Raw genomic sequence first — 27,072 nt, 5'->3', positions numbered from 1 at the left:
ATTAAATTCAGTGGATCTATTGAAATTAGGATTAGCATTGGATACAACCCAAGTTTGGGAAAATAAAATTGGCAGATTTGCCCTGAATGAGTGACTGGGCCAAAGTCATTCAATAAGCTTTAAGTCCTTATTGTATAACAGCTTTCAATATTTCTTTAATATGTGTATGAATGATTTCCTACATCCCATACTGAAACGGAAGGCAAATACAATTTTATTTATCAAAAGTATTTTGTTTAGCCATGAAAATGCCTGATTTGGGTTCATGTAACTTGTATCATGAGAGATATGTTACAATCCCTCTGAGTTTGTATTATAGTGATTGTAATGTTTGTTAATAATAATGTTGTTTTTATTGTGAGACAGTTTGAGTTCAACATCATTGTTGGAAAAGCAGAAAACAAATACCAAATCAAATCAAACCATGAAAATGTTGCTGTGCATTCAACTTATGTGCATAAAATTCAAGGTCATATTTAGGAAAACCAACCTTGCCTTGTTAATGTTATATTACTATCTGTTCCCCATTTTATACTATCTGCACTCCTCATCATTTAGTGTCCTTGAGCTCTGCTCTTATCCCTTCTGTGTCATCCCTAACATTGATTGGGAAAGGGTGTTTTGCATATTGCAAATAGTGCTGAAAAAGAGGTGACAAACTTATCTCATTCCTTTGTCTATAGTGTTTCCCCACTACCTTACAGTGTAGGCCTTTTTAGTTACAGGATATTGTGTTAATGTTTCAGCATTATAGTCTCCTTTGGGGGTTTCACCCTAACACAATTCTTCATGAAAGCAATAGTCCAGGCTAAACCATTTCCAATAAATAAAATATTGGACAGAGGCAAGAGAATTTCAAGAACTTGATATACGCAAGCTTTGTCTCAACAGTGATGTGTGACTATGCTAGGACCTGCAATTTTCTCTACCGTTACCATGGTGTGGAATTGTGCCTTCATTTATTCATATCTTATTTTATATATGGCTGGTTAGCTGTTCCACTCCTTTGTTGACAGCCCTACTAAGTGTAGTTCCTAGTCAAAAGATAAAATGCCAAAAGGTTATGATGGCAAAATGCATTGCTATATTTCAGGGAAGAGAAAATTACTTACCTGTAATTGTTGCTTGGTTTTTTAAAAAATAGCAGGTTAGGAAGGCATTACTAAGTGCTTTTCCTGCAAAATTTGCAATCTGATGACACGGTGTCAAATGAAACAACACAATGGGCATTTTTTTGCCAAGCATTTGTCTTCTCTGCTTAACCCACATAATCTTTTAAAAGCTAGCAGGTGAAAAATGGACTTGTCTGGACTCACAGGGTAGAAATGACCACAAGGGATTAAGAAATTGTTTAGGATGCGCAAGCCATGCTTGTGTTTTCAACTATGAACTTTCATGCTGACTAGTGCTGTTGACTAGGTGATTCTATGTGTCAGAGGGTATTACATGTATTTGCACACTTTTCCATTTATAGCACATACCAGCCTCCCTTTATTTCACAAGAGACAACTTTTGGAAGTGTTCCTGTGTTTGAAACCTGGTTCCCAAAGCCTGGAGAAATTTCACTGAACTAGTTCGAAATCTCCTTTGGCCAGGCCAATTTTTGCCTTCGTCCAGTTGTCTGTCAAAGAGGAAAGTGTGTCTGTTATCCAAAGTTAGTCATATTCAGAGCAAACCTGTTGAAATCAATGGGCATGACTAGCTTAGGTACTGTACAATAGTTTTAGTGGGTCTACCTTAGACAGGACACACAAGAGGTTCAGTTTAAAGACCAGCATCCTCAAACATCTGTCAAAGGCCCCATGACCCAGAAGCACCCAGAAGAGATCAGAGCTCCCTGCTACTCTTCTTCACTGGTGACATGATCTGCTAGATGGGGAGGCAGTGGCAACAGCAAGGGTCAGCATTCACTGCTTGCTCACCTGCCCTTTCCTCCGAAAGCTGAGCCATTGACTGGTGCTCCTGATCACTACCATTGTTTTGCTTGGTTGCTCATCTACCAGCTCTCTGGGTCAAGTAACAAACAGGTGGAGCTACCTTCACAGGTAATAGTTGCAAGAGCGCACTCCAGAAGTGGTCCTATTGAAAATATCTTGTGGGAGGACTTCTCAGAAAACCCAAAGTGCTGGTACTGATAAACATCACCAAATTGAGACTTTGGGAGTTGCAGAGCAGGGCTGAATATTCCTGTTTTTGTGGAACTGTTCATCTACTGCAAAAGTATGGTGGATTTTTAGGACCTCTGGAGGGGTCCTTGTTGAAGTTACACCCTTTTACAATAATAAAAAAATTGATTTCCTGCCACTTCAAGCAGCTGTGAAACAGACCACCTGTGCTCCTTCTTAAAGCTGAAGAGAATAGCCCAGTGAGGATGACATGTGCTGTAGTGTCAATTGTTGGAAAGAAGATGGCAACCCCCATTGGTCAAGGGGAAAAAAATACATCCTTGTATCAGTACAGTAGTGGTGGGTCACACTTCCAAAATTTCACTGTATACACATCATGCATTTGAAGTGCATCATTCCCCAAAGATTCCTGGGAACTGTAGTTAACCCTTCACAGAGCTACAATTCCCAGCACTCTTAATAGTTCTCGGGATTCTTTTTTTTTGGGGGGGGGGTGCTTCAGATGTTCTTTAAATGCATGGTGTATATGCAGTCAACAAGGAAATCGTATGCATACAGAAACAGTAGAAATGCCACACTGGATTAACCAAAAAGCTATCTAGGTCTGACTTGTGTCTCAAGCAGGTTGCAGCCAGATGCAGAGCTTTATTTATTGCAACATTTTTATGCCCCCACCTTTCAGCTCCAAAGTCTTGCATCCATCAATTTTAAAACAACACAAAGAATCATGTCCCCCTCTCCCTCAAAAAATATTAAAAACAACAGCAATGAAGTAGCCAGCTGTCTCTTGTAATTTGTTGCGATGTCTTGCCATCGGGTGGGGGACGTTTTCACTATGCTGAGCAGAGGGCACAGGGCATAGATTCCGTATTTCATCCTCCAGTATTTACTGATATACTCCTTCCAGAAATATGTATTGCAGATGGTCTGTTCCAAGAGCATAAGGGAAGCATATTATTATAGCTCACTTGATTCTGGTGTTGGTTTGTCTCAAGCTAGATCCTCTAAGGCTGCTGCCTGGTCTTTGAAGTGCTGCATAGTTGAACTTCCCTATAAGCAATTCCATTTCTTGCCATTTCACAGCCTTTCAGTCTATAGTCAGTGAGCAGCAGTTTAGCCTATGGCCTTCAGAGACTCCAGGGATGGACAACACACACTCAGGGTACACATCCTATAATTGAAAAGCACTGCGGTGTTTCAAGGGCTTATCATTAAGGACGGCAAAAGTTGCCTTATTGGCAGCTGGGAACAGTACAAGCTGTTCCTCCGAATTCCTTGGGAAATGTCCAGTGTAGAGCACTAAATACTATAATTTGGAGCATTAAATTGCTACATCTTACCTCTTGCTCATTTTGGTATTACTGCAGTTATTCTGCTTCGAGCTGCCTCTGTTAGCTGAGCTGGCAGAATTCTGCTGAAAAGTTGGTTCTACCCTCTGAAAACTCTTCAGCCAGGACAACCATGGAAACCTTGACAGGGGTGAGGCAGTAGGTGGGCATTGGCAATAAATGTGCCAAGAAAGCATTGCAAGAGGGATAAAAATGGACTAAATAAATTAAATTCTGAATGGTGTGGTGGCAAACAGTGAATTCTGAATGGTGTGGTGTTGCTTCCAAACAGTCTCACCGTGTCTGTGAACACCAGAAGACTCTTGCTGGATCAGGGCTATGGTCTACTAATCTTGCTTTCACAGAATCCCACTAGCTGCCAATGGAAATCCCGTAAGCAGGACCCCAGGGCAACAGCTCTCCCCATTTTGTCTCCCAGCAACTAGCATGTAGACATCTAAACCTCTGAGCCTCTTGGACTTGCCACTCAGAAAGTCAGCAGTTCGAATCCCAGTGATGGGGTGACTTCCCATTGCTCTGTCCCAGCTCCTGCCAATGTAGCAGTTCGAAAGCACACTGGTAGAAGTAGATAAATAGGTACCACTGCGGCAGGAAGGTAAATGGTGTTTCCGTGTGCTCTGGCTTCCGTCACGGTGTTCCATTACACCAGAAGCGGTTTAGTCATGCTGACCACATGGCCCGGAAAGCTGTCAGTGGACAAACCCTTGACCTGATAGTGAAATGAGTGCCGCAACCCCATAGTCGCCTTGGACTGGACTTAACTGTCCAGGAGTCCTTTACTTTCTTCCATTTGCCTTTTACCTTATTTAGAGGAATACTGCCTCTGTAGTAAGTTGCCTCCAGTACACATATTGAAATTGTAAAACACACTGTCTCTTTGGAACAATTTGCGATTTGTAATTTGTGTGACGTTTTGTCAGACAAAACAAGCCTTGGCAGTGAGCGCTCTCTCTCTCCATCTCTCTAACAGCAACTTTGGGGAGAGTCCTTTTAAAGCAAGGGCTGGGGCTGGAAAGGGAGTGAGTGGTGCTTCACACTCTTCCAGCCACCAAATAGCCCCTCTGTAGGGTCTGTGATCAGGAAGCAGTTTGGATGGAGCAGTTTGCCATCAGTGACTTGGTTATTTATCCATATTCAGTGGTGGTGGCTGATGGGACTGGTAGGTCCCAGTCGTGGGTGGAGCCAGGTGGGGGCAGGCTGCGGACAGACTGAAATTGGCGGGGCAGTGCACCATTTGCTTCCACTGCCTCTGCCCCATTCCTATTTTGCCCTCTCCTGCCTTCCAGTAGCAGCTTTCAAGGCACCTAACTGCCCCAACCCCCTGCTTCCATGCTTTAATTTTTTTCTTCTTGCAGCCACAGTTTCTTTGTTATCTTCCAGGCTTAATCCATGTGGTTAGACCGCCCGCCCCCCATCATTATGACAGTATATCATTACAGTTAAAACCAGTTCATTAATAGATTGGCTGGTCTGCTTAATGGAATAAATCACTGGGCCACTGTGGCAGCCTCTGTGTGTGCTATAACGCTAAGAAGGGGCAGGGAAGATGATGTATAAGGCTGTTTTGACCATGGCAGCAGCTGTGCTTTTCAGAAAGCAGTAACAGCACTGCAGAGCATAGCAGGGGTGGAGTGAAACCTCTTGTCCTACTTACTTTCTGCCTCAGCCCAGGATGTGCCTCAATTCCCATTCTACTAGGAATGGAAAAATCTGTCCATTTTGGGTTCTCTCCATTTCTAATTTTTCTTATCTTAAGTTCCACATTGGTTTATGATTTATTTCTAAGTTCCTGTGACAATACTAGAAGCCTAGAACACGTAGAAAGTTGACATGTATTTTAATCTGGTTTTTAATTTATATATTGCGATTTTAAAAGATACTTTAACTGTTTTTATTGATAATGCTATTGTTTTATTCTTTTTGTAAACTGCTTTGAGATTAATTTATTTTCACAATAAAGCAGCATATAGATTTTATGAAATTAATCAGATTTAAGTGCAAATTTCTCTCAATATGCACATTTTTGAATGCAGTTTTGCACAATGTAACATTTTTGCAAAGCAATGTTTTTGTGCTGTTTTCACTAATATATGCATTTTCATGCACAAGTTACCCTAGTAGATGCTAATTTTTACACATTGCTTGGCTGGACAACGCAGTGTGAAATTCAGAGAAGTGTGAATTTCAAAAGATGGCTGCATTTCAGTTTGTATGTTGCTTCAACTAGTATGAATTTTGTAGGTTCACCTTTAAATGTGAACTAAATTATTATTATTATTATTATTATTATTATTATTATTATTATTATTATTATTTATATCCCCACCCACCCCATCCCTACCTCACAGCATACCTGAATAGGTTAATCCAAATGAATTTGTGAACCACAGCACCTATACCCTACCCCCCAGCACACCACCTTGGGCTTCTCACAGCCTTTTTAAAAGTCCACAAGTTCAGACATCTGTACCTGATGAAATTCTCCCTTCTAGGCAACTGATGGATGGCAACATATGCAAAACTGGTGATATTCTCTCTTCCATGTAACTCTGTTTTTGCAGCCCTATTCGAAGGTCTTCAGAAGAACATGAGATTGTACATAAGACAATGAAAATAATTACTGGCATTAGTGATCAACTTTCTGATGCAGAGCTGAAGCAGCTTAGTAAAACTGTCACAAGGGAATACTGGTTGAAAGGAAGCACAGGTAGGATAAACACAGCCACATACTGTAAATCTTTTAAAAGTCTGCTATCGAAACAGCTTGCTCCTTTGAAGGTTGAGCTGGGTGTACATTTTATTTATATCAGTAAGTTTTTAGCATTGTGATTTCAGAGCTGTTTTTCTGTGAAGAGCAATTATAGGAAGAGCCCCTGACTTTTACTTCAGACTTCTAGATATGCCAGGTTCCTTTAGTCTAATGTTCTCTGGTAACATTGACTTAAATGTCTGCAGCAGTCTTTAAGTCCTCCTTCCTCCCCCAAATCTGAAGAGAATTGTCATTATTCTATGAGAAGGATGCATGTAAAAAACTGCTTACGCATGTGAAAAACAGCTTAAAGGAAAGTTCAGATATCATATATATTCCTTTGTGATTAGATTCTGCAATTTTCTTTTACTTATGAGGTAATCTCTCTCCCTCCCATTATTAAAACCCTTTTTTCCCATATAAATTAACCACCTTTCTTCCTTCCTTCAGATTCCACTCCAAAACCTTCCTTTTCTATGTGGCCTTTAATATATGCTCTTAACCCTCATTCCCAACTGTATGTGAGTATAGGCATTCACTCCTGATTCCTCTCTTCCTCCCATAGTCTGTCCCTTTCTCCCTTTTCTTCTATCTTTGATCTTGTAAGCTCATGGGAGGCAGGGACCGGTCTGTTTCTTATGGAACTCTGTAAGGAACCGTGTACACTGATGACATGGCAAGATCAACGGCGAAAACATTCCTCCTCACTGAGGTGATATGCCACTGATGATTTTGAGTCCTGTTATAAAGCTCATCTTTCAGATTTTGGGCCCTCTCCAGAAATGCTTTTCATTGTGCATTCATGTCGATTTGTGCTGTTGGGGCAGTCATACATGATTCAAATTTCAATACTGTTTGCTCCTGCAAAAGATTTGGGGCAGTCACACGGCAGTCCAGTGGGGCCCTTTGTTATTATCAGAACTATGACATTTTGCTTCTGTAGATAAAGCAAGATGGTGAAGTAATAATAATAATAATTTATTATTTATACCCCGCCCATATGGCTGGGTTTCCCCAGCCACTCTGGGCGGCTTCCAAAAGAATATTAAAATACTGTGATACATCAAACATTAAAAGCTTCCCTAAACAGGGCTGCCTTCAGATGTCTTCTAAAAGTCCGGTAGTTGTTGTTCTCTTTGACATCTGGTGGAAGGGCGTTCCACAGGGAGGGCGCCACTACCGAGAAGGCCCTCTGCCTGGTTCCCTGTAACTTGGCTTCTCGCAGTGAGGGAACCACCAGAAGGCTCTCGGTGTTGGACCTCAGTGTCCGGGTAGAGCGATGGGGGTGGAGACGCTCCTTCAGGTATACTGGACCGAGGCCGTTTAGGGCTTTAAAGGTCAGCACCAACACTTTGAATTGTGCTCGGAAACGTACTGGGAGCCAATGTAGGTCTTTCAAGACCGGTGTTATATGGTCTCAGCGGCTGCTCCCAGTCACCAGTCTGGCCGCTGCATTCTGGATTAGTTGTAGTTTCCGGGTCACCTTCAAAGGTAGCCCCACGTAGAGCGCATTGCAGTAGTCCAAGCGGGAGATAACCAGAGCATGCACCACTCTGGCAAGGCAGTCCGCGGGCAGATAGGGTCTCAGCCTAAGTACCAGATGGAGCTGGTACACAGCTGCCCTGGACACGGATTTAACCTGTGCCTCCATGGACAGCTGTGAGTCCAAAATGACTCCCAGGCTGCGCACCTGGTCCTTCAGGGGCACAGTTACCCCATTCAGGACCAGGGAATCCTCCACACCTGCCCGCCTCCTGTCCCCCAGAAACAGTACTTCTGTCTTGTCAGGATTCAATCTCAATCTGTTTGCCGCCATCCATCCTCCAACCGCCTCCAGACACTCACACAGGACCGTCACCGCCTTCACTGGTTCTGATTTGAAAGAGAGGTAGAGCTGGGTATCATCTGCATACTGATGAACACCCAGCCCAAACCTCCTGATGATCTCTCCCAGCGGCTGCATATAGATGTTAAAAAGCATGGGGGAGAGGACAGAACCCTGAGGCACCCCACAAGTGAGAGCCCAGGGGTCTGAACACTCATCCCCCACCACAACTTTCTGAACACGGCCCAGGAGGAAGGAGCGGAACCACTGTATGACAGTACCCCCAGCTCCCAGCCCCTCAAGACGGTCCAGAAGGATGTTATGGTCGATGGTATCAAACGCCGCTGAGAGATCCAGCAGAACTAGGAAACAGCTCTCACCCTTGTCCCTAGCCCGCCGGAGATCATCAACCAGTGCGACCAAGGCAGTATTTGTATTTGTATTTGTATTTGAAGGATGACCAAGTGGACAATCTTGACTTTAGAAGCTGAAATATATGGGCAGGGATAGCTGCATCAGGATTCATTCGGCACCTTCTTGTCCCACTGCTGTCCCCCCCACCCCTTGTGGCCTTCCTCCTCCTCTTTATATTGTTGCCTGTTCATCTGCCCTCTGCACCGAAGTCAGTAAGGAAAAGAACCTCATATACATTTTTACTCTCTCTTGGAGGTGGTTTCACTGGGTCCAGAGGAGGAGGCACATGAATGGTCAGAGGCAGGAGGAGGAGGTGGGCCCTCTGAGGGAAGGGAGACCCATGAAAGCAACTTTGTAATTTACTCATTTAAACAATTTATATATTGCTTATCTGCAATTATCCCTAAGCCGTGTACAAAGCTATAATACTTTTTAAAAAGTTAAAATCAGTTAGAACTATAAAATCAAACTTTGATTAAAATGCCTGCTAGAATTTTTTTAAGTCTTCCGTAGTGTGATGGCTTGTGAACGCTCTTTACAATAAGTACCTCTGCTCACTCAGGGATATATACAGTTCTTTATTTTACATATGTACAAGAAGCGCATTACACTCATGCATCTGAATCCTCCGGTTCAGATTCTGGGAGTGGTCTACGCCGGCTTCTTCTCCAACAGAAAAAGCGGGGAAGTTTCATGTGATGCCTCTCCCCCCTCCTCTTTAACTCTCTCCTCTCCTTGGCAGACAGTGCCACTATTGGTGCCAGAACTTCCTGTGCAGTGCTGGGGCTCTGCTTCAGCATCTGAGGGCTTTCCCGCCTCCAGGCTTTCCTCTCTTTCCTCCATTGCCACTTCCTGCTCTTCCCCGGCATTCTCTGGCAGTACCATGACAAGTAGGCACCAAGAAGTTCCTTCCCTTTCCCACCAAACAGGCACTATGTAGGTGGAGTTTAAAGTCAGGTTTAAATTCAGCCAACTGTGTCCACTTTTGTATTTATGTGCTTAAATTTATTCACATTGTGCAACTATTCAGCTTCTTCAATTTAATGCCAGTACTCCCAGCTCATTTATAATCCTCCCCCAGCTTATCAAGGTCATTCAGAATTTTTCACCTGTCCTCTGTGGTCTCCTACAGTGTCACTGGAGTCTTGTACGCCATCCTTGTTAAGTTCAGGTGTTTATCATTCAGAAAGGATTTCACAGCAATGCTTCCACTAGTATCATTTCAGTTTGAATCCACCAAAAAATGTTGATTCGTAATGGCTAAGATTGTGCTGATCCTTTACCTTTATCAGAAACAGGTCACCTAAAGGGAATATAGCAACTGAAGGACATGTTATTAATAGACTGAATTGTAAGTTAAGCAGGCAAAGACTACATTAGCATAAATTAAACTGAGATAATAAAAAGGACAATTTTAAGGTCAAAGCTTGTGCCTGATTTGATAGTGATGAATACTGGCATCTTGCTTGCACGGGTGTAAGTTTGGGAAAACAAAATGACTCCATCCAAATCTCCTTTGGTATCTTGGCCACTGGGACAGTCCTGTTCTGTTGGATTAGGTGCTCTGTTGATTTAATATACTTTCAGTTAAAAACACAGTATGGCAATGCAGAAAGAGGTCTAAAATTGCTGAGCGCCAATGTGTGCATGAGATAAAAGCTAATCTTAATGACTCAGTCTGTCACATCGTGCCTTTAAAGAAAAAGCTGCTTTGCATCAATGTGCAATCTTTTCCAGTTCTTTGAACCTGGTTAAGCAATATTTTCAATCTCATCTGATTCGGCAAGCTAAAAATAAACACAAAATTGATTTTTTACTAAGTAAAACTGACTTGATAAAAATAATACATGCCAGACAAGTCTTTAATCTCCCAAGTACGTTGTACAGGCACAGCTTCAGGAAAGCCAAAACGCATGAAAAATTGGGGCTGTGTTGTTGTAATAATGTTGTGTAATAAGGGTCTTCTCCCTAATTTGATATCTTTTTGAAATGTCAAGAGCAATAGTTTTCTGATTTGTTTTGCAATTGGCAGAAAGAAGGTCTTGCATACATTAAAACAAAGACACCTTAATGTCATGACAGGGAGTTCAAAACTGGCTCTAAACCAGACCTCATTTCACAGATGGAAATCAGGAATATGCTTTTCACACCCTTCCTCTCCCCCTATTACACATTGCTCCATGGATGCTGTGCTACAGTATATTCACTTAACTCTGCAGTTCTCCATTGCTCAAGAGAGGTTTATTCTTCATATTAAAGACATTATAGAAAAAACAGAATTGTCATACAGTCTGTTATCAGCCATTCAAATGAACCTTACAAATGTGAAATGGCAGGCTACTTGGTACAGCAGTGTTCACAGGTGTGCTTTTAAATGCACAAACATTAGCGTCAAGATATATTTGCCTCCCCTTCTTGAAAAGATTTCATTTTTACTGACTTTGGGACGAAAGGAAGTTGATCTCTGAAGAAGGACACCTCCTGCAACTTGCACTGATGCAATTTTAACAGGGTGTCCTCAAAGGGGAGAAAGCATGGGGAGTAATTTACTTCAAACATGTTCCATTTTTCTTGTAAGAAACTATAGTCAAACTATATGCTAAACCATAATACCATTTTTATTTTTATTTTTGTATTTCACTGACTCTCAGTTTTATTTTCTCCAAACCTCTCTAAAATACAAATATATAATGTGTTTGGCTTTTACTTTATGCAGAATTTTAAGGAAATTAAGAGTCCATCTACTATACAATTGAAGCAGTACCATGACACTTTAAACAGTCACAAATTTCCCCAGAGAAACCTGGGTGCTGAGAGTTACTCAGAGACTCATGATTCCCCACCACTACTGCAATTCTCACAGTGGCTTAACAGTGAATCCCTTTACCTAAGGAATTCTGGGAACTGTAGCTTTGTAATGGGAATAGAGGTCTTCTAACAACTCCCAGGGCCTGATTCAGTTGAAGAGTTGTGCTAGCGGGAGCCAGTGCAGCAAGTCTCAATGGGGCTCCCAAAATTAGCTCTGGGGGTCAGGAGAACCCCCACAACATTATGGGAGGGGAAGAGGGGCGATTGTTTTGCCTGGCAAGCAGAAATGCATTCACCGAATTCCTCCCTTAGAGGAATTCCTCCCTCATTAATAAGCTACACTTCCCAGGATTCTCTGAAGTAAGCGATGACCTATTTAAAGTGGTACAATACTGTTTACATGTCTAGTGTAAATGGGGTCTAATATAATCAATAATTAATATTAGTAGTTTAAAATTTCATGCAAACATGCACACCATCCTAAAAACCATTTATCTGTTTTGCAATAGCCTATCCTGCACTGCTTTTTTAAATCAAGGGACATGTTTGTTTAAAGATAGCTTAGAAAAACACAAGTGTACTCTGATCTGCTATTAATACTTCACAGTGAAGCGCACTGGTGCATGACAGACCAGATTGTGTGCTGCGTGATGGCTTAGTATACATATGTATGCATTTATATGTATGCATACTAGAGACGGGGGACGCGAGTGGCGCTGTGGGTTAAAGCCTCAGCACCTAGGGCTTGCCGATCGAAAGGTCGGCGGTTCGAATCCCCGCGGCGGGGTGCACTCCCGCTGTTCGGTCCCAGCGCCTGCCAACCTAGCAGTTCGAAAGCACTCTTGGGTGCAAGTAGATAAATAGGGACCGCTTACCAGCGGGAAGGTAAACGGTGTTTCCGTTTGCGGCTCTGGCTCACCAGAGCAGCGATGTCATGCTGGCCACGTGACCCGGAAGTGTCTGCGGACAGCACTGGCCCTCGGCCTCTTTGAGTGAGATGGGCGCACAACCCTAGAGTCCGTCAAGACTGGCCCGTACGGGCAGGGGCACCTTTACCTTTACCTTTTTATACTAGAGACAAGATGGATTCACCTGCCACTGAAAAGTCTAATTTCTAGGAAACCCTGGAGGCAGAGCTGAACCCAGTATGACAACTCTAGTGGCTCACAGCAACAGGATTTTAACAGGGCTACCTTAGAAGACAGAAAGGGGGAGGGGCATAGATTCAGCTGAAAGAGGTAATTTCTTTTCAAAAGGAGCTGTCCGTGGTAAACAGGGAGAGTTCAAACATAGATATGACTCTGTGAACCTGAAAAAAAAGACACGAGGCAAGTTGATGGAGATTCTGAGCCCCATATACATGACATCCCAATGCAGCCTTGAGGACTTCATGTCTTTTCCATTTAATCATTCACACCTGACAGACTATAATTTTAAGATTCAAATATAACTTGAAGCTCAGTAAGAGGAGAAGTTAAGTTGAAAAGGACACACAGTGCTTGGGTGTTGAATTGATGCCAATATACCTTCACATTTGCACGTGAATGAGCAAGGGATTCACCCAAGCCCAACTAACTTGTGGCCCTCCAGGCCCAACACAACCCACCAACCATGTATTGTAGCCTAACAACCCAGACAGGAAGCCCTGAGAATCTGGCAGGCCATAGTATATGGCAAATAGACTACAGTCAGCTTGGGTCACATGATGTGTCAGTTTAGGCTAGACCCTTTCTATACTGTGGGTCATATATATCCATAATTTAGATCAGGAGTTGGGAATCTCAGGCCCTGGGCTGAATGTGGCCCTCAGGGTGTCTGTCTAGCACTCAGGGCTCTTTCCAAGCAGTGCCATCCTCTCCAACCACACTGCTTATCAACTTTGCTCTATGCCCCCCCCCCCATCTGATTTTGCCTGGCAAGACTGAATCCTTGATATTTAGCTGGATGGAGGATGGATGAGAGAGAGTGTGTTTGTGTGTAAATCTCTGACTGTACAAACATAAGCATAATGGCAATTGCTCCTCCCTCTTTTGTCTCTGGCTACACCCAGCACTGGCATGCAGCCTCCTAGAGGTTGCCCATGGGGAAGCGTAGCTCTTGGGGTTGAAAAAGGTTCCCCACCACTGATTTAGATGGCAGGGTCCCCAAATGATGCACATGTATGTTCTACTTTTGGCAGCAACAGCAGGACGATGAGTTGTACAAAAATGTTCAAGTACGTTTGCTAAACTGCAAATGTGATGAGTTGTGTTTGTATCATGTTGTGGGTGTGCCAGATTGTTTGCTTTTCTATACTAACCTGAGAAATTATTATTATTATTATTTTTAAAAAATTCAATTCTAGTGGATGCAAGCCAAGAGTTCTACACAGTACTCAGAGGCTCCTTTCGACCACTGACAAAGTATTACAAAAGAACAATTGCAGGCGATTTTGTTTCAGCTACTGCTGAGAGTGGTGGTTCAGCGAAAGAACCTCAATCAACATCCCAAACGTTGGTGAGTTATAACAGCAGCATTGCCAGTAAGCAAGTGAAAGCAGTGGCAACTGAGAAAGTCAGTTTGACACTCAGAATTTTCCTTCATGGTGCACAATTGTTCAGAAATGGTAAATAAATGCAGAACATGTTAAAAAGTCTAAAATGCCTTTGTGGTTTATGAGTGAACTTTTAAAATGTATGTTTTAGCGCTCGTACACATGTGTGACTCTGGTAAAATATGAGAACTGCCGGTCTTGGGTTTGTACCCAATGTAGCATTAAGTAATATTCTATCCATGCAAGGATTCATGCTTACATAATGGAAAATTTTCCCCACTCCTCCCCATGTGTACTCCTCAAACCTGTTCTGAGTTTCTCCCCAGCCCTCTGAAGCAGATTTTCTCTAAAGGGTATGAAATATACTCAGAGTCGCAAAGTGATTTCATGCTCTTTATTCAGCTCATAGTGGTGAGGAGGAATGAATGAATGTCCCCTCAAAGTATCTGCTTTATATGCATTATTTACACAATGGGCTGCACATGATTGGCTAATTCTGGAATTCTCCTGTAAGCCAATCAGGTTGTGGATTCACTTCTATCTGGAGCATGATTGGGTGGTTCCTGCCAACCAATCATACTGCTGCATTGTTCTAGGACCAATCAGACTGCTGCATTCTGGATCCTATTGTTCTAGGACCAATCAGACTGCTGCAATTTGGATCCTATTGTTCTAGGACCAATCAGACTGCTGCAGTTTGGATCCTATTCAACTCAGTACATAACAGGGTAAAAGAAAGAAAGAAGAAGATTAGTTGAAGGAGCTGACAGCCACTGTAGTACTGTACTTACATTTGGGGTCATGCAGTGCTCTGGCCCTAGCAGTATTCCTGGTGGAATTGCATCTCCCATCATCCCTGGTTATTGGCTGAGGCTGGTGGAAGTCAGAGTCTACCAATATCTGGAGGGCTGCAGGTTCCTGATCAATCCCTTTAAAAACAATTGAGGAGAGCATGAAAGCCATACAGGAAACTGAGGGTTGTTATTGTTGTTGTTTTTGCACAAGACTTTTTTTTTTTTAGTCAAACTGGTATAATGTAGAAAGCTGTGAGCCTCTCTCCTTTCTTCTTTTGTGAGGTGAATTGCTCTGATTGGCATGAAGAGGTTAGAGGAAGTTGTTTGATTTTTGTGTGGTTGGTGTTGTCACTTACAATCACAGACAATAAGCTTACATCAGCCAGCTGGAATAGATGCCACCAGGCTTACCTTTCAAGCATTTAAAGCTATTGTGTCTCATGCAGGGCCTCATCCAAACAAACAATGAACAAATTTCAAATGCCTCAGGGATCCAGGAGCAAATGGCACACAAAAAGAGGGTCTTTGAGAATTCTTCCAGCTAGCTCACCAAAATAAGATAGCTGACCTTGGGCAAGAATGACAAGGAGAAAAGATTAATTCTCCTTTTATTCTTTCTGTCTAAATTGGATCTTTCTTACAGATTGCCAGAGGTGCGCCAGAGCTGTTTTCTAAGAACAGAAAGAAAATCCCATTTTTAATGTGTTTCTCGGTGACAGCTTTTGCTGAAGTTTTTGTTACTGTAGGCAAAGTATAATATTAGTTATCCAATCCCTCCAAAGTATACTGCATTTAATTGTCTAAATGAGTCTTTTTCTGGGCAACAATTTTATGCAGCCATATGAGACTGACAGAGCATGTTGAGATAAAATTATCCTAGATAAGCAGAGGAAGCAACACACACACACACACACACACAGAGAGAGAGAGAGAGAGAGAGAGAGAGAGATGAGTTTCCTGGCATTTGCCTCGGCTTTCCTGTCTGAGCATAAGCAGATTTTTCATAATTAGCAATGTTTCAGTAATTTCTACTTCCTAGAAATGTTTAAGGAAAAAGACCAAAATGCACTCTCATGCTCTCAAGTTTTGCTTTGTCATGCTGTTCACTACCACATAAAGGAGTGGATTTTGTTTGATTAAAAAAAAGGCAGGGTAGGGGCTTAGGCCAAGATGGCTTGTATACTGTGTCTCAGCCTGCAGCAGTCTTCCAAACAACCTATTCCTTCAGAATGTAGACTTCTGTAATGGAAATGCTGAAAGGTACTTAATAGTGGGTTGATAAAGGTCATCTTTGATATGGAAGGATACTTACCTGAGCCCTTTTTAGATAACAAACCAATTCCTTTCCTTACTGTTTTCAGTAGACTCTTAACTATCATTTAATCTTTTAAGTTGAGAGTGGCTAACCTGTGGCCTATCCAGATGTTGTTGAAATACATATTCCACTATCCCTTGCTGTTGGCCATGCTGGTTGAGAGTGATGGAAGTTGTGGCTTAACAAAATCTAGAGGGCCACTTCTGCTTTAGGTATTCTATAGTAACTCCCTCTCTGTTGTCTACCTGATCCGGAAGTGGGGATTCTGCAAATGATTTTTGTGTCCCAAGTATCATTCCTTCAATTCAATACAGTGCTAGAGTCCAATCAAAAGGACTTTTTTAAAAAGCCCTCTGGCAAGTGTTGGTTTCAATGTTGGCAGTGTCAGTGTGGTGCAAATGCAGCAGCAGAAACACCAGATTGGTTCTGTTAGGCCATTTGCACCATACCAACCTTGCCACTTCTCATTTCTATCCCAGTATACTGCAGCAACTTATTTGAACATAACTCAGGTGAGTGGTGCACTGTCCATTGCTGAGTAGCACTGCCACAGATGACAAGGGGGGGGGGGGCGGCAAGATGTCAGTGACAGCTTTCTCCACAGAAGCAGTGTGTCTATGGGATTCTCTCCCAGGGAAAATCAGGCAATTCCCTTCCCTAGCATAGTTCAGATGGAAAAGGTGCTTTCATTTGGCCTGACCTTTGGAAGGGCATAGGAACATTCAGGCTTGATACATTTTTAAACTGTCATTTTTAATTATTGCTTTTGGATATGATCTTATCGGATTTTAGGTTGTTAGCCACTTGGGCACTCTTTGGGGGAAGAAGGGTGGGATATATGAATTAAATTTATATTTAATACATTTAATAAATGAATGAATGTCTATGTCAGGCTTCAATATAAATATTCTCAGGTTTGTTTATACGATGAAAGATGCAAAAAGATATTGTAGCAAATAATGCTCATAATGGTATCGGTAGGTGTGATAGATGAATGATCATAAAACATATTCCATTTTCTGCTTCATTATCTTCACATCTCTAAGCCAAGTAATAATGCCATTCTGTGTTTTGTGCAAAATATACCTGTCATCCCTAGACATTATTATAAACTGAATTTTCAGGGAGTGTATAATTTTATTTTGCTTGTAATATAAAGCAACATGAAGGAAAATGCACTGATAATATTTTATGTTGTATGATTTACCCAATTAAAAGAAACACAAAGGGGTGCTAGAATTTACTCCACTTCTTTTCTTCTCTTAAAAATGTTTTTGAAGTTTGGTATAGGAAGTTGCTTTGGGACTTTGGAACCTCTGCCTCCAAAGATGCATCACAATGTGCTCACAATTGTTACGGAAGAAAACTGCGACTTTCTCAAAATCTCATCAACAGATTACTTAAGAGTAAAAGATGTAAGTAATCTTTTAAAATATCTTAAGTGCACTTGACAAGAACAAAAAAATGGCCATGCTTTTTAAAAAATATATATTGTGCGTATATGTGTAGAAGCTGCTGTCTTCTATAAGCTACGTCTTGTTTCAAAGAGTTGCAGTAGAAAGTTGCTTCGAAGCTACATCTCTGGATAAAAGCTTGATTAAAACCTAGCAAGATGGACACTCCAGCAGCCATTTGCTGACCTGTTAGGCACTTAACAGGCTCTCTCAATTTTTTCAGTCCCGGGCAAGTAGCGAAATTGGTGGGCTGAATTCGTGCCTAATGGGATGCTTCAGAACAGGAGGATAGGAAGCTGCCTGAAACCAAGTGAGACCACTGGCCCAGTATTGTCTACTCATTGACTAGTAGTGGCTCTCCAGGGTTTCAGACAGGGGAGAATCCCAGCCCTACCTGGAAATGCCAGGACTGAATCTGGGACCTTCTTCATGCACAGCAGATGCTCTAACACTGAGCTTCTCCCAAAGGATTGGGGAGTCCTACATTATGCAGGTCTTCAGTGAATGCTACATCAAAGTCCTGATTTTCAAAACATTGCTTTGAGCTCATTGTAATTGCCAACATAAAGTGCCTAAAAACTGAAAAATGACACTATCCCTGCCTGTAGGCTTACAATCTGTAAGACATGACACAAATGGGAAAAGCTGTGGGGAGGAGCAAGAGGACAACAAGCAAATTGTCACCTACACATAAGTAAGCCTCATTGAGTTCAATGGGTTTTAGTCTAGAGCCCACAGTGAGTTTGTTTTGAAACAAACAATCCCTCTTCCCAGGGAACTCAGGGAACTGTAGCTCTGTAGCTGTGCTAAGTCAATTGTTCCATGAGTGCACGTGTTTCTCTTTGCAGATAAACAATCTCCTTCACCTGCACACTGTTCTGAGATCTCTCCCTATATCCCCAAGCAAATATGAGAAGGGTGTTGGGGAGTAGAGGGGAGGGTGCTGGCTTCCACTTAAATAATGGCTTGGTGAACTCTACTCACTGGTGGATGAAGGGGGCTGCGGTGGTGCACCTCGCCCCGGGTGTCATCCCTGGGGGGGGGGGTGACATTGCTGCCCCACCCCCTGGGACGCTCGCCGCGGGCGGCACTCCCATGGGCGGCTAGCCCCACCCCTGGGTGCACAACATGTGCACTGCTCCGGGTGCCAGAACAGCTAGCTCCGCCTCTGACCCCACTCCCTAGGTTTTATGGGGGACCACAGTTTGTTAATATTTAGTCAGACCAATAGTATGCTTTACTAGGTCTTTGTTTAGCCCCATATACTAAAAATCATTTTTTAAAAGTTACAAGGCTGAAGTGTTAAACCCTATAATGCCTGATAGCTAAATGCTCTCTTAAGTATACTTGATGTGTGTATTGTGTGAGCAGGAACCAAATCCTGTTAATCTCAGATTGGAACCACATCTCCTTGAAGGGTTCTTCTTGTTGATTCACAACTCAGATGCTTTTGATTTTGCTAAGCAGCAGCTTACACTTCAAACAATCAGTACCGCTTTGTGGACACCGGCAGGATTGACTTTGAGTCTAATTTATGCTACAGACACAGTGTATTTTAGAAAAAAACAATTGAATGTGTTCATTATTTTTTTTAAAAAAACCCTCAACCTGAACATTTTCTTTAAAAAAAAATTACAATAAGAAAACAATACAATGTGGGGGACGGGACACAAATTCCTGAGATGCAGATAAAGAGTCAAATAAATCTACTTGCATCCTTTAGTGGTGAGTGTAAGTTATCCAGTTGATCATTCTAATGGCTTGCTGGAATGTTGACTGGTTCATAGATAGCCAACATGTGGCATGCAGTCGTACCTTCAAAGAACAGGCACCCACTGACATGTGGAGAAATGTACAAGATCTAGGCAAATGTGCATTGAAATGTATGTATCAGCTGGGGAACCCATGGCCCCCCAGATGTTGCTGAACCCCTACCTTATCTGACCCCTGGCCATGTTGGCTGGAGCTGCTGAGAGCTGGAGTCCAAGAACATCTGGAGGGCTATGGGTTCCTCATCTTTGCTTTGGGCGATCAGTGAGAAGTCCTTGATAGATAGTTCTTATGAGTGACAAGAAGGGAAACTTTGTGCAAAGCTTTTTCAAAAAAGTTAAAATATTAATCTAATGGTGTATTTCTGCACTTGTATATTAAATTACCTAGTACAGGATTATGGTAAAAATAAACATGGATTGCCATCATGTCAATACACAGTCCAGGAGCTCTGTTAACATTTAGGTTATCAGACATGGAATTGATATTTCTGAATATAATGTTACAGCCAGTCAGTGTTCATAATGAACGGATCTATCTTCCATTCATTCCAATTTGTTTCCAATTTGTTAATAAATTAGGTTCAAAGTGTACTGGCTGTACTGTGCTAAAATCTCTACTATTCATGAGCTACATATTTCTTAGTATCTTATTCCATTTCTGCAACTTCCCTTTCCCTGCTCTTTATTTGTTTCTTTCCTTTTTAAAACACACAAACACATATATAGTATACCTTTTCATTGCTACTTTTAAGCATGAAACTGTCTTTCAGGAAGTAGCAAAGCGTGAAAAGCTTTCCAAAGAAGAATTAATCCATGCCTGTCCGTGTTATCGACACTGGCCTACGGTATTTATATTTCAGCTGGCTGCTCAGTTAAAATGGAGGAAATTTCCAGCAGACCATGGTGAGTGTCATTTCACTTTAAACTCCAACAATCATCTTCATGATCTGGGTTATTATAGTTTGGAAAATAGGAAAAATCTAGCCTGGCCCAGCTCAGATCAATAATACCTGAGGATGTGTGTGTGTGTAACTAGACACCTGAACATAATTGAACAGTAGGGGACGTCCTGGTGGTAGTGTTACTGGTGGATTGGTGCTGACCAATGGTAGGACCTTCTTGGTATCCATTGCCCATTTGTGGAATGCTCTCTCTGGTGAGATGCACCCATTACCCTCAGAATTAACATCCAGGAGAAATTAAAATAAAACCCTGTTCACCCAGGCATTTGATGGCTGAAAGATAACTGTTCCTGGCCAACTTGAAATTATTAGCTATGGGATATTTGACTGTGTTGAAATGTTTTTAGTTTTTCCCTTACTGTTTTGCCGACTTCTTGTTTTGCTGCACAGGGCTCATTTGTGAGGAAGGACGGGATAGAAAATTAAACAAACAAACAAACAAATAAATACATATGGGTTTGCCAGCAAATATGTGACCATGCAGGCATCCTGTCTCCCTTCATGTTCCTGTAACATTTAGCTCCTGAGATATGTGACATGCTGTCATAGTATAATGCATTTTCACGGGGTACGAGGGTTGTTCATGTGGGGTTGTGACAGGGAAACACACAATGTGATTACACCATGCCATTCATTTCAGGAAGCAAACATTATGGAGAAGAGAGGGGAAATTGGACGCAGGCCTGTCATTCTCAGTGCCGTGCCATTTAGCTTTGCCCTTTTGGAGTGTGCGTGGGGGGGTATGTGCAAATGTGGTGCATCATTTTCATACGATTAAGGGAGGATCCCGCTAAATTCCTGCGGACTGTTTTATCCATTATCTATTTAAGTTATTAAAGAAACTAAATTACAAAACCTTTTTAATTAACCAGTGGATACTGGAATGAATTAGATGGATAAACTGCATTGGGAAAGAAAAGCAATGACTTTATCAAATTCTTTTGATTAATTAGTTGTTTAAAAATGCTTATTATCCATTTCTTTGCCATGAGTGGTGCACAGTTTGATTATCTGATTGTGCCACAGCATGTGTTTCAATACTTAGCTGTGTTAGCTGATAAAAGCAATTTTTAAAAATAAAAAAGCCAGCTAATCTCATTAGAAATCTCCCCCCTCTTCCTCCCCCTTTTTTTGTTCACATGATTTGTATAATTACTCTTTTGGCTGATCCTACTGAGATCATGGTTTCAGCTGCTTCCATTAACTGCTGGAACACAGATTTGTCAGACTAAGCAAATCACAGTTCAGACAGGTACTATAAATTGATGTATCTTGACTCTGCAGAATTTCATAATGGTTTACAATGACATGCTACTATTTATGCAGTGTAGGTGGGGAGCCTCTGGGCTGACTCTGACATTACATTTCTTAGGTTTGCCGTCTTTAAAACAATGAAAATCTGGACAGAAAAGATGTTAAGCTTTTTTATTGAGGGGAGGGGCAAGTTGTTGAGCAAAGAAATGGGATGTTTTTGAGCTATTGCTGAGGGAAATTGGCAAAAGTGACACTGCCTACACCAGCTGCCATACGTCTGGATTTACACGGATGTATGGCAACCCTACATTTCTGAACATGGACAGCCATACAAAAACAATGCGAAGCAACAGAATATTGTACTTTGGTTCTCTTAAGAATTGTATTGAAAAGCAGGTCCCCAAAGCAAAGGTAAAGGTACCCCTGACCATTAGGTCCAGTCGTGGCCGACTCTGGGGTTGCGGCGCTCATCTCGCTTTATTGGCCGAGGGAGCCGGCGTACAGCTTCCGGGTCATGTGGCCAGCATGACTAAGCCACTTCTGGCGAACCAGAGCAGCACACGGAAACACCGTTTACCTTCCCGCCGGAGCGGTACCTATTTATCTTGTACATGAAGCTGAATCTCCAAACTAGAATCGCAAACCATGGTCTGATCCTGGCTTACAAACCTGGTCTGGAGGTTATGAATAAACCATATAATGGTAAATTATGGTTTGTACCGAAGAGGAAATTACTAATTCAGTTTGAAGAGGAAAGGCACCTCATAAGTTTGTGGCGCATTCCCAGTCCTTCAACCCTGTCATCTGGTCATAAACGCTGGCCTGATAAAAAAGTGTTGCAATATGTTCAGCTCAGATGCTTTGCATTTTTACTAAGATGGTCTGAACAGCCATCGTGATTTGCCACATGGATCTTTCAGACAGCTTCTTAAGCATTTGTTCCAATGAATTCACTGACGACAGGATTCCATCCCACCCCCCACCCCCTTTGAAATTTACAAGCTCATCTTGTGTTATTTAAGAACAGGTGTTTGTCGCATTGTCGTGGCTTAAATCCTTCCTTTTCTCACTCTTGCATGAGAACACTTTCACAGAGGCATCCATTACAGAGCATTATGTACCTTTAATTGGTAAAAATGCTTTGGGATGAAAGGTGCAGCGTAACTGTAAAATATTACTGTACCTCACTCTGCTTAATTGGGACAGCTGCTTAATTGTAAATCTCCCAGGAAGCCAGTTTAGCCTAATGATAGCTGCCTGTTTATGGTTGAGCCTTAAGGGGCCCACATTAACATAAATTGTGAATAACAGAGATTGATTTCGTGCACACCCAGTAATTAAATGTTGCTGAACCAGGTGGACTTCTAAGATACTATATATTCTTTTAGGACAGAAGCTCTTTTTAAAAAAAAGAAAAAAGGCTTGGAAAGGTCCAGCCCATTCCAAGTCTAAATGGGTGAGTTTACCCACTACCATCTCATATCTGCCAATTGTCCTGGAAAAAAGGGATGTTCCATTTTTTTCTTCTTCTGAGAGGACGGTAGCTAAAATGGCCACCATGATTTCAGGCTGCACTCTCGCCGCAAAAAGTGTTTTTTTCTAGGGTAGCAATCTTGTGTGGTTCCTCAAAATGTGTGTTTTGGGGGACTGTGCATTTGGAGGTGGGGGGGGGGAGCTGCGAACTTGCACAGGTAATGTAACCCATACAGGAGTACAACCCTGGAAGGTGGGGTTCCAGTTTTGGGCCGCTTCATAGTGGAGGGTATTTTACACACACACACACACACACACACACACACACACGTGCCCCTCAATATGTTCTTCTTATTGCATATTCTTGATCAGGGGTAGGCAACCTAAGGCCCTTGGGCTGGATGCGGCCCAATCTCCTTCTCAATCTTGCCCACAGACGGTCTGGGAATCAGCATCTTTTTACATGAGTAGAATATGTCCTTTTATTTAAAATGCATCTCTGGGTTATTTGTGGGGCATAGGAATATGTTCATTCCCCCCCCCCAAAAAAAAAATATAGTCCGGCCCACCACATGGTCTGAGGGACGATGGACCAGCCCACAGCTGAAAAAGGTTGCTGACACCTGTTCTTGAGGATTTGTGCTCATGATGCTCAAGATGTGGTCACACAAGCCTGCAAAAGTTTTTGGGGCATTCACAGTTATACCACAAGTGGTAAATACTTGTTTTGCTTTTGTTGTGCCATAGCCCCTCTAGGCAGCATTGAAAAAGCATCTTGGAACAAACGAAAGCAGAATAAATCCACCGCTAATGCACTATTACTATATGAGGGAAAATGTTGCAGGATACACCTGCAATAAAACACCAGTTATGGAGAGGTCCTATCAGTACAGTGGTACCTCGGTTTACGAACTTAATCCATTCTGGAAGTCCGTTCTTAAACTGAAACTGTTCTTAAACCGAGCTGCAATTTCCCTAATGAGGCCTCCCACCGCCGGTGCCCTTCCACCGTTCGGATTTCGTTCTTAGACTGAGGTAAAGTTCGCAAACCGGGACAGTACTTCTGGTTTTGCGGAGTTCGTAAACCGAATAGTTCTTAAACAGGGCTGTTCTTAAACCGAGGTACCACAGTATGATGAATTACTTTGAACCTGTCACCAGAATTCTGGTTACCGAGGGGAAGGAGGGGCACCAATTTCTTGCATTTCATCTTAATAAAATTATGACTGTTGTGGAATGTCTTTACTATAAAAGTTTTAAAAATATAATTATACATTCTCATCACCTCTTGGGGGGGGGGTTCTCTCCCCCCCCCTTTCCCTTTGATAGTCTATTAGGCCATTGTGCTCCATAAATGACTGCAGCGCATAATTCCCCCCATATGCTATAAAATAAAATCACTAGAAAATTTAGTATATGGCATAGAAACAATATCTTCTTTATGTCTCATAAAAATTTGAATAATTTTCCTTGGAAACTTTTGTCATGTAGCTTCCCTCAAAATATAATGTTTTCATTAAGATAAGGCACAGCGGTTTTTTTTTACTTGTTTTATATTATTTGACTGTTAACTCCATTTCAGGAGGTACAATAATATACAATAATGTGGTGTATAAGGGGAACTGAATGTAAATTCTCATGTGTGCTGGCAAATGTCTTCTTTTACTTTTTTATTTTATTTTAAACTCTCAGTGAAGAAAACTCAAGTAACTTTCAGGCTGGCTTCCATGTTGCTTAATAGTTGTCCAATCAAACTGAACCACTGAAGCCCAGCTTTTTAACAGTCATGTGATTCTGTAGATTTTAACTGAACCAAAGATTAGCAGAGGTGTGCTTATTACACCGTATAACCAAACACGACAACATCCATCTTCTCATCCTTTATTGCAGAGGTTTTAATTCTGCCTTTGTGGAGTCCTTTCCAGGTTATTTCCCAAGTTGCTCCTGCATCTTGCTGATGATTTTGGGAAGCATTTCTAGGATACCTTGACCAGACCAGTATGGTTTTCATGAACAACAAACACATCCAAGATCACACTTCACCTGTAGCTGCGCTCCACAGTGTGACTGGTAGCCATTTGCAAGCTGTAATTCTGGAAAGCTTCTTCCATTACCAATCTTCTAACTGAAGAGCCACTGCTTGGCTTGTGGCTTGTCCAAATCCCATCAGCCCCAGCCATCATGGCTAGTGGCCAGGGATGACCGCAGTTGTAGTCCAACAACAACTGGAGGTGACCACTTTGGCTTCCTTCGCTCTAAATCAAGGTTTTCCCTCTCCCACTTGCCTCTAAAAGTATTTTTATCCATCTCCTGTAATTTCTTCCCCTGCTCTCCTTTCACTCTCCAGTTGTGCCTGAGTCCTGCCTTGCATTCTTTGCCACCTGGGCACTTTTACTCAGCATGCAGAAACAGTCACATACCCTCCAACATTTCTCTGATGAAAATGGGGACGTCTCATTCCATAACGATAATGTAAAAAACAACAACACTATAAGGATTGCCTTCAGATGGCTCAGCGGTTGGATAACTCCATACCCTCCAACATTTATCCAATGAAAATAGGGACATCCGTAGGAAAAGGGGGACATTCTGAGATCAAATCAGAAACCAGGACTGCTTCTTTAAATCAGGGATGTCCTTGGAAAATAGGGATGCTTGGAAGGTCTGCATTCAGGTGCAGGCATTGGTCCACCAAAAAGGCTACGAGTGGGTATGGAATAAGGCAGGCAACTGAGGAGGCACTGAGATCCACCTGAAAGTGACCCAAGGATGGGTCCCAGTTCACTGTCTGAGAAACACTGGTGTAAGACTTGTATGACCAGGCCACCTTCCTTTCTTCTGTGAACCTGCTTTTCACCCTTTTGGCTTAGCAAAACTGTGTGGATGGCAGTGATAATTCTGCTGTAGTAGACTTTATAGGTAAGGAATGTCATGGCCTTTCAGGCTGCCATTGGCTTAGCTGCTTTGATGTCAGAGGAGGAGCAAAGCAGAATGGGCCTGGGCCAGGCACCCGAGTGCTTAAGGCTGACTTGAGAGATCCGATAATAAAAATTCCAAGATTCTTCATGAGCAATTTAACCAATTCATCCTTGCCAGACAGTATAAGCTTGGATTAGTGATACAGGTGTGTTGAGCAATACAATATATATATGGTTACTCATTAATTACTATAAAAGCACAGAAGGCAGATTAGGGGATTATGCTTTATCTGTCATAAATATTTTCAGCTGTAAAATCAGTTTACATGATAGCTTTGCGTATTTTTAGGCTGAGACACAAATATTGTCAGTCAAGGACTGACTTGACATTCCTGCAGGAAGCCAATAATTTGAGGTTAAGCTATGACAGTTTTTAATAAAAAAATATTATTTAAAAGGCTTTGTTTACTGATTATAATCCAGAGGGAGTTAACCACCTCTCTCTTACCCTTGCTCTCAAAACATGCATTTCATTTTCAGCCTGAGTTAATCTGGTTTAATCTTCCAGCTAATACAGCTGGTTCTGCTGTCACCTGGTTGGTAAAAAGGTCGCATTTACTAGGAAGGTTTGGGGAATTATATATTTCCATTGCTTTAGAACACAAGTTCAAAATAAAGGGCAGGAAACAGAGTGTACAAATAGAATTCATAAACTGCTTTAAAAACATTATTGGCTTTTGACTGCAGCAGAGGGCAGATAAAGAGCAAACTAGGTCTCAGCTGGTTGTCACAAAATAGGAGAAGGGGAATTGACCAATGTTCTAGTTTTGCTATCTCATTGTTCTAAGATTTCAAAATCTGCTGTCAGAAATGATGTAGTGTGTTGCTGCTTTTCTTAAAGGCCTTATAAATCAGATTAATGATAGCTTCCAAAAAGTAACCTCAGCTAAGTGGAACAAATTATGTTTATATCTTCATATATATAATTGTAGTGACCTTTGGCTATTGGCCCAAAGGTGTGTGTGTGGGGGGGGGAGTAATACAAAAGTGTGCCAAGATTCTCCCTATCCCTTGAAAAATTAACTTTGGTGATTATTTCCTTAGTTTAAATAGTCATTGGAGACATCACATCAGAGCTATTAATTTAACATTTATTTAAAATAAGCCATAGTGGTATCCTCTTGTGAGCAGCACTTTTAAAATTATCTTAATGGTATGATTTAGCTTCTTTTAAGTTCCAATCCTAATTGCTTAGTTTTTCCTTATTGTGAATGGGTTGAAATGAACAGTGCCTCTTCTAAGGTGGAATACTGAGGTGGGATTACT

At 41.9% G+C, this 27,072-nt stretch overlaps 1 protein-coding gene across 2 annotated transcripts in view; it reads left to right on the top strand.

Annotated features, from left to right (window-relative positions):
- CNBD1 (cyclic nucleotide binding domain containing 1) overlaps positions 1 to 27,072 on the top strand; it is a 130,669-nt gene that overhangs the window by 64,284 nt on the left and 39,313 nt on the right. For both annotated transcript variants that reach the window (XR_014513893.1, XM_083451233.1), the window contains exons 5-8: positions 6,037 to 6,182; positions 13,616 to 13,767; positions 17,194 to 17,328; positions 19,910 to 20,042. Coding sequence is in view for 1 of the 2 variants with exons in the window: in XM_083451233.1 (XP_083307359.1) it covers positions 6,037 to 6,182; positions 13,616 to 13,767; positions 17,194 to 17,328; positions 19,910 to 20,042 (566 nt within the window). In the remaining variant the exon portion in view is untranslated. The remainder of the gene's footprint in view (positions 1 to 6,036; positions 6,183 to 13,615; positions 13,768 to 17,193; positions 17,329 to 19,909; positions 20,043 to 27,072) is intronic.

This window comes from Podarcis tiliguerta (genome assembly GCF_965153285.1).
Source record: "Podarcis tiliguerta genome assembly, chromosome: 7".
In the NCBI taxonomy this organism is placed as follows: domain Eukaryota; kingdom Metazoa; phylum Chordata; class Lepidosauria; order Squamata; family Lacertidae; genus Podarcis; species Podarcis tiliguerta.
This window is presented reverse-complemented; position numbering and strand designations above follow the sequence as displayed.